Source organism: Nilaparvata lugens, chromosome 11, assembly GCF_014356525.2.
Source record: "Nilaparvata lugens isolate BPH chromosome 11, ASM1435652v1, whole genome shotgun sequence".
NCBI lineage: Eukaryota > Metazoa > Arthropoda > Insecta > Hemiptera > Delphacidae > Nilaparvata > Nilaparvata lugens.
In genome coordinates, this window is record NC_052514.1 from 25,581,364 (window position 1) to 25,596,547 (window position 15,184).

At 36.5% G+C, this 15,184-nt stretch overlaps 1 protein-coding gene across 1 annotated transcript; it reads right to left on the bottom strand.

Moving 5' to 3' along the window:
* On the bottom strand, positions 1–11,820 carry LOC111053194 (quinone oxidoreductase-like protein 1). The gene is made up of 9 exons (XM_022340047.2): positions 11,419–11,820; positions 11,091–11,298; positions 8,015–8,083; positions 7,550–7,660; positions 6,055–6,189; positions 4,946–5,064; positions 2,792–2,926; positions 1,432–1,583; positions 1–649 (listed from the first exon to the last, which is right to left on the bottom strand). Exons 1-9 carry the CDS (start codon positions 11,494–11,496, stop codon positions 550–552), a joined length of 1,107 nt encoding a protein of 368 aa, XP_022195739.1. The 5' UTR covers positions 11,497–11,820; the 3' UTR covers positions 1–549.
* Between the last annotated feature and the right edge of the window lie 3,364 nt (positions 11,821–15,184).

The window sequence follows — 15,184 nt, forward strand, 5'->3', positions numbered from 1 at the left end:
TTTTTGATGAACGACATTATATTTCACAAAAATAAATACATTCACTTGATATAATTGCATGCAAACATTCCACGAACATGAGATGTGGAACTGACAACATCTCTTTCTTTTCACCTTTATATGGAGAAATTCTACAAAATCCCTGTTTCTAGTGTAGATTTCATTTACAAAGACTCTTACAGCTTGTGGAATTTACCATTTTTTACCCAAACAATAACTCTATAACAATGCATTTCCAGTATATAACACAATCTTCATTTGAACAAGTTCACCAAAAAGCTTCACAAAAGCTAATCAACAATAATATTTCAAAAATATGAGAAATAAAAGTAAAAAAAGAAAAGTTTATATTGTAAGTCACCCGTTGTACACTAACTTTACATAATTTTACAAAATCTTATGACTCGTACTTCACAATTTTGAAATTCTAGGATAACATTATTTTAAACAGAGAATCACCCGTGTACATAAATCTGAAATCATATTTACGGATATGTAGATACTGTATGGTGATATTATAACAGTCAACGATCATTTATCATCACTTGATCAATTGATATTTAATACTATTTTCCCAACGTTCAACTCCCCGATATCCTGACAAGCTTCAAGGAGTCCATCTCGGTGGATTGAATGATGAATGTTAGGCCTAAAATATAGAAAAAACTATCACATTTGTGAAATGAAATGAAAATATCCTTAATCAGGCAGATTATGAGACAAAATGTATCATTTTCAAATGGATATTTATTTGTCTATTAATTGATAAATTAGGGAGAATGAGATAGACTAGAAAAACTGCAAACATAACGTTTGAAGAGGATTTTATGAGGATACCTCCGATGTTGAAAGGGGTTTCCTTTGTCATGACTATAGGATAATTGCCAATTATAAGATAACAGGATTAAATTCAATAATTCAGTAATATTCATTAATGACCAGCATTCACTGGATAAATAGCGTCAAAAAAGAAGAGAATGGCTGGTCTATTAATAGTAAGATACACTTGCAACTGTTGGCATTGCTTGAAAGGGAAGCATTGATGTTTTCCGCCGCATTCATAAGGAACAGTTTGATGTAAATCACATTATAGTAGTTTAGAGGTTACTTTTCTAGCACTATTACAAGAAGAACTATTTACAACAGTAACGTACTAAAGATTTAGCAATAGCCAAAATATTATTGAAAGAGTAGGCTATCAGTGTGTAGCCATGTTACAGGTCCCACAACACATTCATACCATAATGAAATATTTAGTCAAAATAGATCAATTATTTTTGGCAAAGGTTATAATATACATTTACCGTCAAAGAATGTTTGAACCAATGTTCACAAACTGAATGTTGAATGAATTAAATTCATTGAATGTTGAACTTAATGCACACACAATAGATTGAACAAATAAATCAATTGTAATTTTGTTCACGATACCTTAGGATGTAAGTTGATATTTTCTCGACAACATCCATGAGTATGTGCTGATACTTTCCTTGGAAGCTGCCGCTCATGAGCCAAGGCTGGTCCATGAGGAAGCCTAACGATGCACATCTCAACGATAGTTGCTGGGAATGAGGTGGGTCCAACTAAAAATGACAAAAAAATTATAAATTTAATGTTGGTTGTGGTATTCCATCTTTACTGCTTATTTAATCGTTGTAAATTCTAAATTTCAAGTAAACGATTGTTGGACAGAAAATTATGATTCAGTCAAAAGTGACTTGACTTTATTTCGAACTGATATTAATCTAATTTGGAATATTTGTTTGTTTTTCTTCTCCCAGTGATGTTGATCAAATTATGAAAATAAAAGTGGAAATTCTTTTTTCACAAAAATGCAATCACTTTCTCATAAAAGAAGTTAACACTAAGGACTAAGCTTCTTCAAAAGTGCCAAATTGAGATGTAAATTTCACCAAACCCTTTTTCAACAGTATCAAAAAATAAATTGAAATATCACCAGATGAAATACTCGTATTACTTACTAGATATTCGGAGGATTTGGAAAATATTTCCATCAACAAATAAGGATATAATCATATTGGATGCAGGTAAGTCCAAGTGCACGTGACATCATGCATTACCAAGCACGCAGATGAGAAACAAAATCTGGGAATAGCCATAGAAACAAGTTAAGACTCATCTGTGGCTGCTCACACTGAACACCACCAGCAAGTGCACGCGTTCAGTATGAGTGTTCCATGGCTCTTTCCAGATTTTGTTCCTCATCCGCGCGCTTGGTCATGCATGACCACTTGTTCATACGTGCATCAAATGTGATCATACCGCAACCTCTCATCCTTTTGTTCTGTTCTGTAAACATGTACGTATGAGAGATTTTTATTTTTGGAACCCAACTGTGAGTTGTGAGGTAAGGGGATGAAATATTCTACTATCCACACTTATTTCAGAATTTGACATAGATAGAGATATTTTATGCAGAATTTGATAATGAAATGAGCTTCTCCAACAAATCTGATAACAATGTTCAATTCATTGATATGAATCTTTTTCGAATCCGCTGAAACTTTATTATTATTATCGATAACATGAGAAATTTATCAATTTTCATGTGAAAATAGCTGAACTCAAACTAAGAACCAAATAAGTGATAAAGTATTGAATTATGAACAAATGATTTTTGAAAACAAAAACAAACATTAACTTTTTTAAAGCTTGCATGAGATTTTATTCAGGCATTTAGGAATAGCATCTAATAAATTACAATGATTCCTAGATGCCGTTCTAGGTATAGACCGATGATCTATTAACTTTTCAACCTTGAGTTGCTTACCTGAAGACTGGGATTGGTTGTCACCCAATGGCCTCCAACTGACAAACAGGAAATAATTTCGTGATTTGTTAACACTGAGGGGTCGTAGTCTTTCATGGTAGTTGAGTCGACGTCATTGATATTATGCTTGATTACCTACGAGGAAATCGAGGAGTCATTTATTTCATTCTATTTTTAGCATAAATCTCAAAAAATAACACATTATCTGTATCTATTACAATAAATATATTGACAAATTAAACATAATTATTCATACTAATAACTTGATTACTAGGTACTACAAATGTACTATATCTAAAATAATAACCGTTATTCAAACATCAATGATTAACACCCTACAGCTTACAAAATTTATGTTGAATATTTACTAAGATGATATTGTTCAGATAATGACACCCACATGAGCTTTTAGCTTGTGCTAGGGTAATGTAAAGAGTGTGGGTGATTTGATAAGATTAATAGAACGTCCATGTTTACCGGCGGGATTCGGACCCACGACCAGATAGCACTAGCAGTCTGAAGGGTGCAACGCCTTTGTCGTCTCGGCTAGCCTGGCCGCAAAATATTTGAAAAATAGAAATAGAATATTGAAAATATCTGCTAAATTCCTCTCTTTATTATTAGTAAGCTATTTATTGATAGGTCTGTGTGGTAATGTTGTTTTTTAATGGCGTTGACTGCCATACTTTATTTCGCATAACTGAAAGAGAAAAGAAAACCGGATGAGAAGCAGTCTATCCTTTAATTAGAAGGACAACCCTTGAGTTGAAATTGATAGCCAAAAAAAGACTTGACTTTTTTAATCAACACAATATTTTCCAGTTTGTGGAGCTTTAAAAGACGCATCCAATGATACCAAGAATATACTTCTAGGAGTAAGTTTGTTTTTCGGTTCTTGTTTAAAATGTTCTCTATAATAAGAGAATATTTTCTATTTTCAAAATAACTGAGTGGCATGCCTAAAAATTATTATAATTATTTTGGTATTTGAAACATCTAAATTTAAAACTATGTTTGTATAAATATTTTTTGACTGTGTTAATAACGTGATAAACATGCATCAATATACGAAACAAGGTTTATCGAATAGGAGGACATAGCTGAAGAAGTAATCTTCTGTTGTGAAAACAATCCAGTGTTTTCAACCAAAATAATTAACGATGTATTGACCAGTAAACGTATAAATTGCATTGCAAGGTCATCGTGCAGGTGAAGTTAGTGTTAGCTGACCAACGGAACAAGGGTTGGGAGCTGCAGTGAAATTCACTCTATACTGTCAGCATTAAATGGATGGGGAGCTTTATATTTTATTCATACGGAATACTGACAGTACAGCAAATCTCACTATTGATTACTTTGAGCTTGGCAGGGGGCGGAGCCAGAGTTAGATGACAACTGGCCAATGCTAATGTAACGACCTCCAACATTATTTATCATAGCAACGACCTTCACCTTCAACTTCGACACACCAAACACGATTCGCAGCGGAAAAGTCTGCAACGTTTTTCCATTTTCTTTTTTGACAGCGTTTGACAAATTGATTCCTACTTCTTAGAGGCTTACAATAACGAGAGAAATTTAGATTTGTATGCATACAATTTTAGACATCAATGATTGGGAATAAATAATAAACTCATAAAAATACAATTATAATTGGACAAAATTTGTCATCTAATGATCATTTGTCAGAAATGATAATCTCAACACAGACTTTTAATACTAATAAAGCTAATTATGTTGTCAGAGAAAGTTCCAGCAATTCCAATAAAAAATAAATAGTCAAGCAAAATAAAATAGAATATTTACTTTACAAAAGTACAGTTTGAATAATATTGATTCCACCTACGTTTAAGAAGCTCAAAATAGCAAAACAGAAGGGCTCACATCAGGAAGACCATCGTGCACTGAAACTGTAGTTAATAAACAAAGAGTTTCACAGGTGATCTCAGAAAAAAACACGATAAGGAAGAATGAATAAAAAATTGACTTCCAAAAAATAATGAGTATCCTCACGTTATTGTCTGAGCTTATCAAATGTAAGCCATTATTGAATTAAAAAATTGAATTTTAGTGTTGAATTATTAATCTATAAAACCCTGTGTAATAGAAGCTCGTAGGCTAATACATAATAAATTTATAATTAAATTTGGTTACCTGTGAAGAGACATTATTTGTTCTTTGATCAATGATCAGTGTGAAGCCAAGATTTGCAGTTTCTTTCAAGCACACAGCTCTCAGATCAGTTTTGTTCTCAGCCGTGTTAACAACTTGTACTGAAATAAATTCATATAAGAAAATATAAGACAATCGTCAAATTCATAATTATTTAGAAACAATAGCACTCATTACTTGATAAGGTACAAATATAATAGAAATTTGATATAGTCTGTGAATCTATGAATCAATTTGAACTTCATAGAACATAGAAAAATGTATTTTGTTCTCAATTTCTCCTGCATATCTCAATCTCTATCATCAGAACGAAATCATCAAATTCAGAACGAGAAATTTGTAGGCAGGAACTACAAGGACATGTTTGAATTGAGTTGTTTTTCAGATGGATTTTTACAGTTGTTCTAGTAATAAATTATAGCTTTTCTAAAGGAAGAAACCAATGTACCTAGAATACCTAGAATGTATTCTAGGTACCTTGGAAGGAACTATTTTGTAAAAAGCAACGTTGATTTCAGTTTATAGTTGGATAGTTGTTGCAATCACATGCTTGCTTACATACCGAATGATATACTATGCAAATAAAAACTAGTTCAATAATAATTATTGCTATTGATCAATCTTACATAGAATTCCACTTGATATCGAATATATTCAACAATTGTTCATTGTACTTCATTACGTTACATAGATTTTCACTTGGATAGGTGACTGAATGTTCGAATAAAGAATAGAATGAGATATAGAAATAAGATATTGACCCAATAATCCATAAATATTCGAAAACATTGAATAAATAATAACGTTTTTACAGGACTTCCTATATTGTATATGCCTACTTCCTAGTATATAGGAGGTTCTGGTTTTTCATATTGTAAATGTTTTTTCGTGTTTAATAAATACCGCTGACATGGGTTCATTCATTCATTTGTGTCTACAATGTATATGACAATATCTAAATGAAATCCACTGTTTTAACAGCTATGTTATTTAAAATATAAAGGTCCTGTGATGTGCATAATGTTTTTAGAAATAAGTTACATGACAAGAGAAGAGTAAATACAGAATAAACTAATGGATTAATTTCTCACCGAGTTTATTTGCGAGGGTTTGTAGATAGAGTTTTTCGTCTGAAGTGGAGCAGGTGGCGACAACACGCGCGCCCCAGTGATGGGCCAGCTGTATGCAGGCGCTGCCTAGAGGGCTGGCTCCATTCACCACCAATACTGTTGCAGAAATCAATTAGGCCTACATGACTGTATTATAAACAAACTAACAAACACAATATTATTACAGGCCGTGTAGGTCTTGTGGTCAGGAGTGTTACAAATCTTTAGTCTGCTAGCACCGCCTAGTTCGTGAGTTCGAATTCCGCGGTGACATGGACTTTTGATCATCTCATCGAATAACCCATGCACAAGCAAAAGAAGCTCACGTGAGTATCATCCGCAATGATAAAATTCAATGTTGCAAAACTGTTAAATTTATTCACGAACTACAGGCATAGACAGCACTGATTTCATTCCAGTACAAACAGGTACTGGTACAAGAAATATTTAGTAGAAACTATTTCTTGTACTGGTACCGTACAGAAAATCTCCAGTGCAGACTGTTGTTTAGCGCTGATATAGAGGATATTCAATACAAACTTTCTTTGTACTGCCACAGAAAGTTCCCTGTACTGTGTTTCTGCGTACTAGTGTATAAAATATTTGTGCTATGTTCATTTTAGAGCCTACAAATAAATTTAAAGCAGAATTTAAAGTTGGGGAAGTTATAAATAATATAGTTTCCAATGAAATTCTCTCTTCTAACTGTATTATACAATTTGAAAATCAATTTTATCAGAATAGAATAAGACGAATGAAAAATTTTATCGATAATTATAGTTTTATTCATAAAATTTTAATTCTATTGAAAATAACAATGGCCTATTTTAATAATATAGCCTACTCTTGTGAACAAATGGTAGAGTAGACATTACTGTCCAGATTCCTTCATGTTATTAAATGAAAGACATAGTGCTGGTTGCACAAAAGCCGGTTAAATTTTAACCGTGATTAATTCCACGAGAACCAATCAGAGAAGACGTCTTTTCAAAAACGCCTTCTCTGATTGGTTCACGTGGAATTAATCACTATTAAAACTTGACTTTTATGCAACCGGTCCAAAATGTAGTTAATTGACAATTGGTACAAGTATTTACTCATCACAAAATAATAAATACCAAACAATACTTCAACTACATCCAATGACTTTGAAGTTCCACATTCAATTGTAATATCATCGCATTGATTATCGATGAAACAATTACATGCATAGAAAAAGGAATGAATAGAATTGATTTAAGCGAATAAATTAATAAATTATACAATGATTAAGCTTCTAAATTATCGCTATCAACAAAACTGATTTTCCTTTACTGGTTATTCGAAATTATCTAGTATAAATCTATTCGAAATTAATACAGTTTCAGAAATTTTCCAGTCTATCAGAAAAATGTGGAATTATATTATGGAATGGAGGATTCTAATGAATATTGAATATATGTTGCATTTCAGGCAGTAATAGAAATGCTTATCTTACTAGTATCACCAGATGTCATGCGCCCAAGATAGTGTAATGCCAGATATGCTGTCATTCCCTCTCCAATGCAACTCGCCGCATCTATGAAACTCACGGAGTTTGGTTTTACCACTGGAAACATAACAAAAGTGTAAAAGTAAAGTAATTTTATATACACATTTTCATAAAAATGTATGGACACACATTTGAATTGTAAAAAAATAAAGGTGAAACAATTTCATATCAATTTATTTAGAAACTACAAAAATAAATGAATTTTCACTTTTTGTGTAGTTGAGAAGTTGATATTGTGGTAATTCAAGTGTAGTTGTGGAAGTTGATATTGTGGTTTCATTCAATAAATAAATTATTGCAACGAATCACTTCTATAACACACGTTTTTCTATTGGAATGTGGAGTATTTCAAACTGTAAATAAATACGGAAATCTAAAAAAATAAGAGAGTAGAAAAATGAGATACCGTACCGACATCATATTCCTGAAGAACGATCTTCTCAGCACAACCTGATTGTTCATAATCCAGAGGAATGATACCTGTGAAGGAATAATTACAAAATAGAATTAGTTTAAATGATGGTTCAAACTGTGAGGATAGCTTTCAAGATAAGACTATTTTGGAGCAATGTTACTTCAACTTGGGATAACTCAATTTTTTTCCTAAATTCTTTGAAAAAAAATTACTTTGAAATAACCAGATTTTCTGTTTGATTTTCAATTCGTTCAAGTTCAAATACACAATAACCTACTAGTATTTTCCAATGTAAATCCACGAGCAGACAATAAATGAAAACTATTTTTTATAAATGGTATTAAAACAATTTATTGTTTTTGAACAGATAATTAGTCACATAATTTCCAACTATGTCATATATAACATAGCATCTGAGACTTGTATTAAGGTGCGTACAGATATACGCGCCGCGAACATGAGCAATTCACTTTTAATCAGCTGATTATATCTGTATTTTTACAGAAACGGTAAGATACAGAAAGAAAAAGCTTGGCATCAGCTGATCAAAAGTGAATTGCTCATGTTCGCGGCGCGTAAATCTGTACGCACCTTTACATTCAGCCACAAGTGGCTGCAATTGAGGGCTTAATGTAGAGTAGGCTACACTGGAACATCATGACGTGTTAGGCTACACTGGGACACCAGAGAAACACCATGATTGGTGTTAGGCTACACTGGGACGCCAGTGAAACACCATGACTGATGTTAGGCTACACTGGAACACCAGAGAAACACCATGACTGGTGTTAGGCTACACTGGGACACCAGTGAAACACCATGACGTACACTGGGACACCAGTGACACACCATTACTTTTTCAGGCTACACTGGGACACCAGTGAAACACCATGACTGCTGCTGGACTGGCGACCCCGACAGCAGGACAACAGCATCTGGCGGTCAGCCAACAAGAAGCACTCATCTATTTCATTTTTCATGACAAACTGCTAGTTAATAATTCTGTTTTGAACTATTTTGTTGTCGCACGTGAGTATTAGTTTTAATAACTTTTATTCAAAAACTTGACTGTAGTGTCGTCAAAAATAGTTTTGAAATAGTAATAGCAGCCTTAATGATTGTGATTTGTCAACCAATTTTAGTGTTTTGTTGTACTGCTAGTTATAGCAGTCAGTCCAGCTAACTGTCTTCTGTCCAGTCACTCCAATGGCCCTTAGGAGGATAATCCGGTCTTTTAAACCATCCAGGAGTCCTGATATCTACGGCATGTCTGCTTATATGCTTCGGGAGGTGATTGATTCTATTTCAGATCCCCTGGCAGCAGCTGTCAACGACTGCCTGAGAACTGGTGTTTTTGAGATTTCCTGAAGACCTCAAAAACCGTTTCTGTCTACAAGAAGGGGGACCACCAGAGCCTTAACAGCTTCAGGCCAATTTCAGTGACTCCAGTGTTTGGAAAGGTGGTTGAAGCAGTCATCAAGCCCCAGCTTGAGAACTTTTTTGAAAGACAAAACCTTCTTTCGAGTATGCAGTTCGGTTTTCGAAGAGGGAGGTCAACTGTGGATGCAATAAATAAAGTGACTGAACGTATTGGACAGGTGTTTGAGAATGGAGAGTCTCTGGAGCTGACCTTGTGCGACCTGAGCAGAGCCTTTGATTGTGTTGACCATTGCATCCTGATTTTGAAACTGCGCTACTATGGTATAGTGGACTCAGCGCTATCCATTCTGGAGTCCTATCTGGCTGGGAGGCAGCAGGTGATGTCACTGGGTGGAGCTTCTTCCTGTTCACTCCCTGTGAGCCACGGTGTACATCAGGGATCAATCCTGGGACCGATCCTATTTATAATCATGATAAACGACCTCGACAGTGATGGTTCAACGCTCTCGTTTGCGGATGATACATCATTGATGTAATCTGGCCGTGACCTTCAGCAGGTGTTGGAGATGTCAGCTGAACATCTGCGGTCTTCAACTTCATGGTTCCTGGCAAACCGATTCCAGTTGAATGCAAACAAGACCCAGCATGTCATCTGCAGCTTGTCAAGAAACCTTCCTGGTGATCAAGACCCTGTCAAGCTGCTGGGTTTTGTTCTGGACAATAAACTCAACTGGGCCAGCCATATTCAGCATGTGACCACAGGACTGTCCAGAATTTGTTTTCTGCTGCTGAAGCTGAGGGGTCATGTGACTGAGGCCTATTTAGTCATGGTGAATCACGCGCTTTCCCACTGTCACGTTTCCTATGGCCTACTCATGTGGGGTCATTCAGCAAAGGTTGTGGACATACTGAAGCTGCAAAAACGGGCTGCCCGAATCATCACCGCAAGCGATTATCGTGCACACTGCAAGCCCCTTATTGTTAGACTTGGTATTCTAACAGTGATCTGCCACTTCCTACTTCTCTGTCTAATGTATGTCAAGAAGAACCAGCAGTACATGTTGACTCGGACTGATCTGCATGAACATAACACCAGATATCGAGAGCTGATTGATATTCCCAGAGTACGCCTTCAGAGATCACAGGTGTGCTTCAGGAGTTCGGCATTGCGATACTTCAATAGACTGCCTACAGGAGTAAAACAGTTGGATTTAAGAGCGTTCGAGAGAGTTGCATCCAAGCACTTGAAAAGCAAGGCGTACTACAGTGTTAGTGAATATATGGAACGAATATAAGGAACGAATCCTTTTTTCTTCTAAGGATGGTTTTTGCTTTACACATAAGGTCTTACAAATTTTAAAACTTATAAATCGAATTTAGAGGTAATCGGCTCTTACAGTAAAGTTGTAAAGTCACCCTTACAACGGGAGTAACAGGCGCATGGAGCTTGACTTTTCTTATCGATAGCTTATCAGTGCTACCACAAAACCAAATCGCTTCCACTAATTACTATTACAATTTCTAATTATTAACAAATTTATTCATCTCTGAGATAGTATAATTATAACTTTTGAAGTGGCCCAACAGGCTTGTATTCGAAACTAGTATTTCAAAGTTTATAAAAAAAGTATTTTCTTCACATTCCTAATGATTTTAACTACAATGAGCTATTCTGATATCAATAAATCTTACCAACAACTTGGTCGCCAATCCTGACACTGGATACATCAGTTCCTACTGCTCTTACAATACCTGAAATATCCTGTCCGACCGCGACACGTTTTTTACCTGATTTCCTCAGAGTTTGACTGATAGTATTAATGTCACATAGAGGCAATGTCAAGCCACATGCTCTAACTTCAATCAGCACACTGTATTTTCCTAGTTCAGGCAATTTCTCCTGAAAAACGAGATAAATAGAATATAAACTGGTTACCTATAAACGTAGGTAATATAAAATATAGATAATGTACTTGAAGAAAGAGAGATGTAAGCTACCGCATACCGGTAGTAAACTTACCTCGTTCGACATTACAAAACTCAGAGATGATCCCACATTATCAATATCCATAAAAACCGATCCTTTTGTCTTGAACATATTAATCCTTGTTTAAATTACAAAGTTGGAAAATGATTGACTCTAAACTAACTAACTTATACTCTAACGAGAATAATAGGTTTTAGTTAGGTATTGTAAACATTGCACTGAAAAATTTAGGTAAAAATTCAAAATTAAAACAGAATCTACAGGTGTCGAATAGAGTAATATTAATAATGAGTAATTCTATCATCACCTATCCTAAGTAGTTTATCTTAACAACTAAACTTGAAAGTTCGGAATCGATTTGACAGTAGTTGTTGTTGATAAAAATGTGAGGTTATGTAGCATCTTTGCTGCGCATGCTCGCATGCGTAGTGATTTAGCAGCTTCTCTTTGTCTCAGAAACAGAGTAACGGCCAGCAACAGTCACAGTTATAACATAGTTATTCAAAAGTATTCTTTGAGTATCTATAGTGAGGTCCACGTTATAATGGTAGTGTACGATTTGCAATGGTGTTGCTATCCTTGTCTATCGTTCAACAAATGTGAAAGAGTTTGGGGTTACGTTTTATTATTTAATAATGTTTTTTTAGGATAGGTTAGGTTTTTGCTTTAAAATTGCAATATGCTAGAAGGGGCTAGGGTCTAGGTAGAGTTATGTTTTTTGATGTTTCAAAGGTAAAAGGATAGGTTAGGGGGTTAGGATTTTGCTTTGAACCACATGTTTGTGAACATGTTCATGAAATGAACCACATGTTTGTGAACATGTTCATGAAATGAACCACATGTTTGTGAACATGTTCATGAAATGAACCACATGTTTGTGAACATGTTCATGAAATGAACCACATGTTTGTGAACATGTTCATGAAATGAACCACATGTTTATGAACATGTTCATGAAATGAACCACATGTTAATGTTTTGCTCTAAAGATGATGAATAAATCTAAAGTATTAAATGTGAAAGGGTTAGAGGTTAGGTTAAATTTAGGTTACATTTAATAAAGTGTTATTAGGATATCACCTGCACTGAACCTACAAGAGGAAGAGCTTGCCTTGACAACGTTGCAGTTAGCCTTCAGTCTGAATTTTGCAGCACAAATGTGATAGAGTTGCATGGGGATGACCACTCTGCTTTGAGTACTGCTTGCATCCTCCCGAAGGCGGCTGAGGCAAGTGTCGCGCCCTCTTCTACCTGGCATGCTGATTACATTTTTCGAACGAGACCTGTGCATGAATCAGCCCTTGAAAATTTCAGAGGTATCTTGTCCAGTACACCCTGGAATGATATTTTCCTCTCCTCAGGTGGTACTGAGTTGTTTGCAGCTTTTTTTCAATATTTTCGTGACAGATTTAATTTCTTTTTTCCTGAGATTGTCAGGCCGCACCGCCCCCAGGCACTAAGGAGGAGACCTAGACATCTGGATGGCCACAGGGAGTGGTATACTGATGATCTGGCCAGACTTAAGGGACTCATGCTCGCTCTCAAGAACCGATGTGAGGATGGTGATGCTGACAGCTCTGCTAGATATAGAAACTTTAAACAATTCTACAAGAGGAGGATCGAGCTGGCTAAGAGGTTGGCAACTGAGCGACAGATCGAGGATGCACCTAACCAATGCAAAGCTGCCTGGGATGTGATAAATACAAACAGATCCATGCCACGGAAAAAGATCGACTTTGCAAGCCCGGATGACTTTAATGGCTTCTTTGTGGGTTCGGTTCAGGATATAGTGGATTCCCTGCCTGATACTGCCATTGATCCAATTGATCTGTTGGAAGGAAGAATCCAGCCGGGACAGGAGCATCTCTCCTTCTTTCGCCCCACCACACCAGCTGCCTTGAGGAGGATCATACGCTCTTTCAAACCCTCAAAAAGTCCAGATGTGTTTGGCATGTCTGTGAGCATGCTTCGAGAGGTTGTTGATGCCATTGCAGTTCCTCTCTCTGCATCTGTCAATGAGTGCTTGAGGTCTGGAAATTTTCCTGATTTCTTGAAAACATCAAGAACTGTCCCAGTCTTCAAGAAGGGTGATCGTGAGAACCTTCGTAGCTTCAGGCCAATCTCCATAACTCCTGTCTTTGGCAAGGTGATTGAGGCAGTGATAAAGCCTCAGCTGGAGGCCTTTTTCGAGGAGAATGGCCTGTTCTCCAACATGCAGTTTGGTTTCCGAGTTGGGAGATCAACAGTGGGTGCAGTCGACCATGTGGCTGAGCGGATTGATGCTGCCTTCGAGGATGGTGAGTCTCTTGCTCTTGCTCTTTGTGATCTGAGCCGAGCCTTTGACTGCGTGGACCATAGCATTCTTCTTAGAAAGCTGAGCTTTTATGGTCTTAGAGACTCTGCCCTTTCCATCTTGGGCTCTTATCTTTCTGGAAGGACTCAGCTTGTCTCCCTCAGTGGTGCTGACTCCCGGACACTTCCGGTAACTGGCTAATCGATTCCAGCTGAATGAGGACAAGACCCAAAGGATCATCTGCAGCTTGTCACGTGAGCCGCGTGACCCTCAGAATCCAGTGAAGCTGCTGGGTTTTGTCTTGGACAGCAAACTCAGCTGGAACAGTCATATACAGCAAGTAACCAGTCGACTCTCCCGCATTTGCTTTCTGCTGCTCAAGATGAGGGGCCTGGTGACTGAGAAGTACCTGATAATGATGTATCATGCGCTCTTCCATTGCCACATTACCTATGGCTTGCTTCTGTGGGGTCATTCAGCGGGGGCTGCTGATGTGCTGAGACTGCAAAAGAGGGCTATAAGAATTATAACAGGCAGCGATCATCTTGCCCACTGCAAGCCCATCTTTGCTCGCCTTGGTGTACTGACTGTCTTCAGCCATTACATCCTTCTGTGCTTGGTGTATGTCAAGAAGATACAGCATACTCTAGCTGCCCGTAGTGACATCCACCGCCACAACACCAGGCGCAGTGAGCTGTTGGATATCCCCAGGAGACGCCTCCACCGATCACAGGCCAGTTACAGGATTTCAGCCCTGAAATTCTACAACAAGCTGCCTAATAGTGTGAAGCAATTGGATGAGGCCGCCTTCAGGAGAACCGTCCGGAAGCTACTGTGTGCAAAGGCATACTACAGTGTGAACGAATTTATGAGTGATAATTTGAATTTTATTGAGAGCATGAGCACTGGATCACTGCCATCTGAACTGTTACAGTTTTTTTTTTCATGTGTTTATACGTGTTTTGATTTTTTGACGCCATCGATCCCACAATTGTGGGTAATGGATGAAGCTGAAGGTATTAAGGTATTAAGGTATTATTAAGGTTAGGTTTTTGCTTTGAAATTTCAATATGCTAGAAGGGGCTAGGGTGCAGTTGGAGTTATGTTTTTTGATGTTTCAAATGTGAAAGGATAGGTTAGGGGATTAGGATTTTGATTTGAAATCTAAATTATTAAATGTGAAGGGATAAGGGGTTAGTGGTTAGGTTTTTTTTGGATTATATTCAATAATGTTTCATAAGGTTAGGTTAGGTTTTTGCTTTAAAATTGCAATATGCTAGAAAGGGCTAGGGTCCAGGTAGAATTATGCTTTTTGATTTTCAAAGGTGGAAAGATAGGTTAGGATTTTGCTTTGAAATTGCAATATGCTGGAAGGGATTAGAGGTTTTTCAAATAGTTATGTTTATTGATGTTTTAAATGTAAAAGGGGAGGTTGAGGGTTCGGTTTTTGTTTTGAAATGACAATATTTATGCTGACTTAGTTAGGGTATAGTGTTTTTTAACATC

Bases quoted from the DNA above. Each gene is read 5' to 3' on its own strand.
- LOC111053194 (XM_022340047.2), bottom strand. From the start codon at position 11,496: ATGTTCAAGACAAAAGGATCGGTTTTTATGGATATTGATAATGTGGGA. The intron at 7,661-8,014 runs GTACGGTATCTC...TTATGTTTCCAG, and splicing joins TCTTCAGGAATATGATGTCG to TGGTAAAACCAAACTCCGTG. The intron at 5,065-6,054 runs GTGAGAAATTAA...AATTTATTTCAG, and splicing joins AACCCTCGCAAATAAACTCG to TACAAGTTGTTAACACGGCT.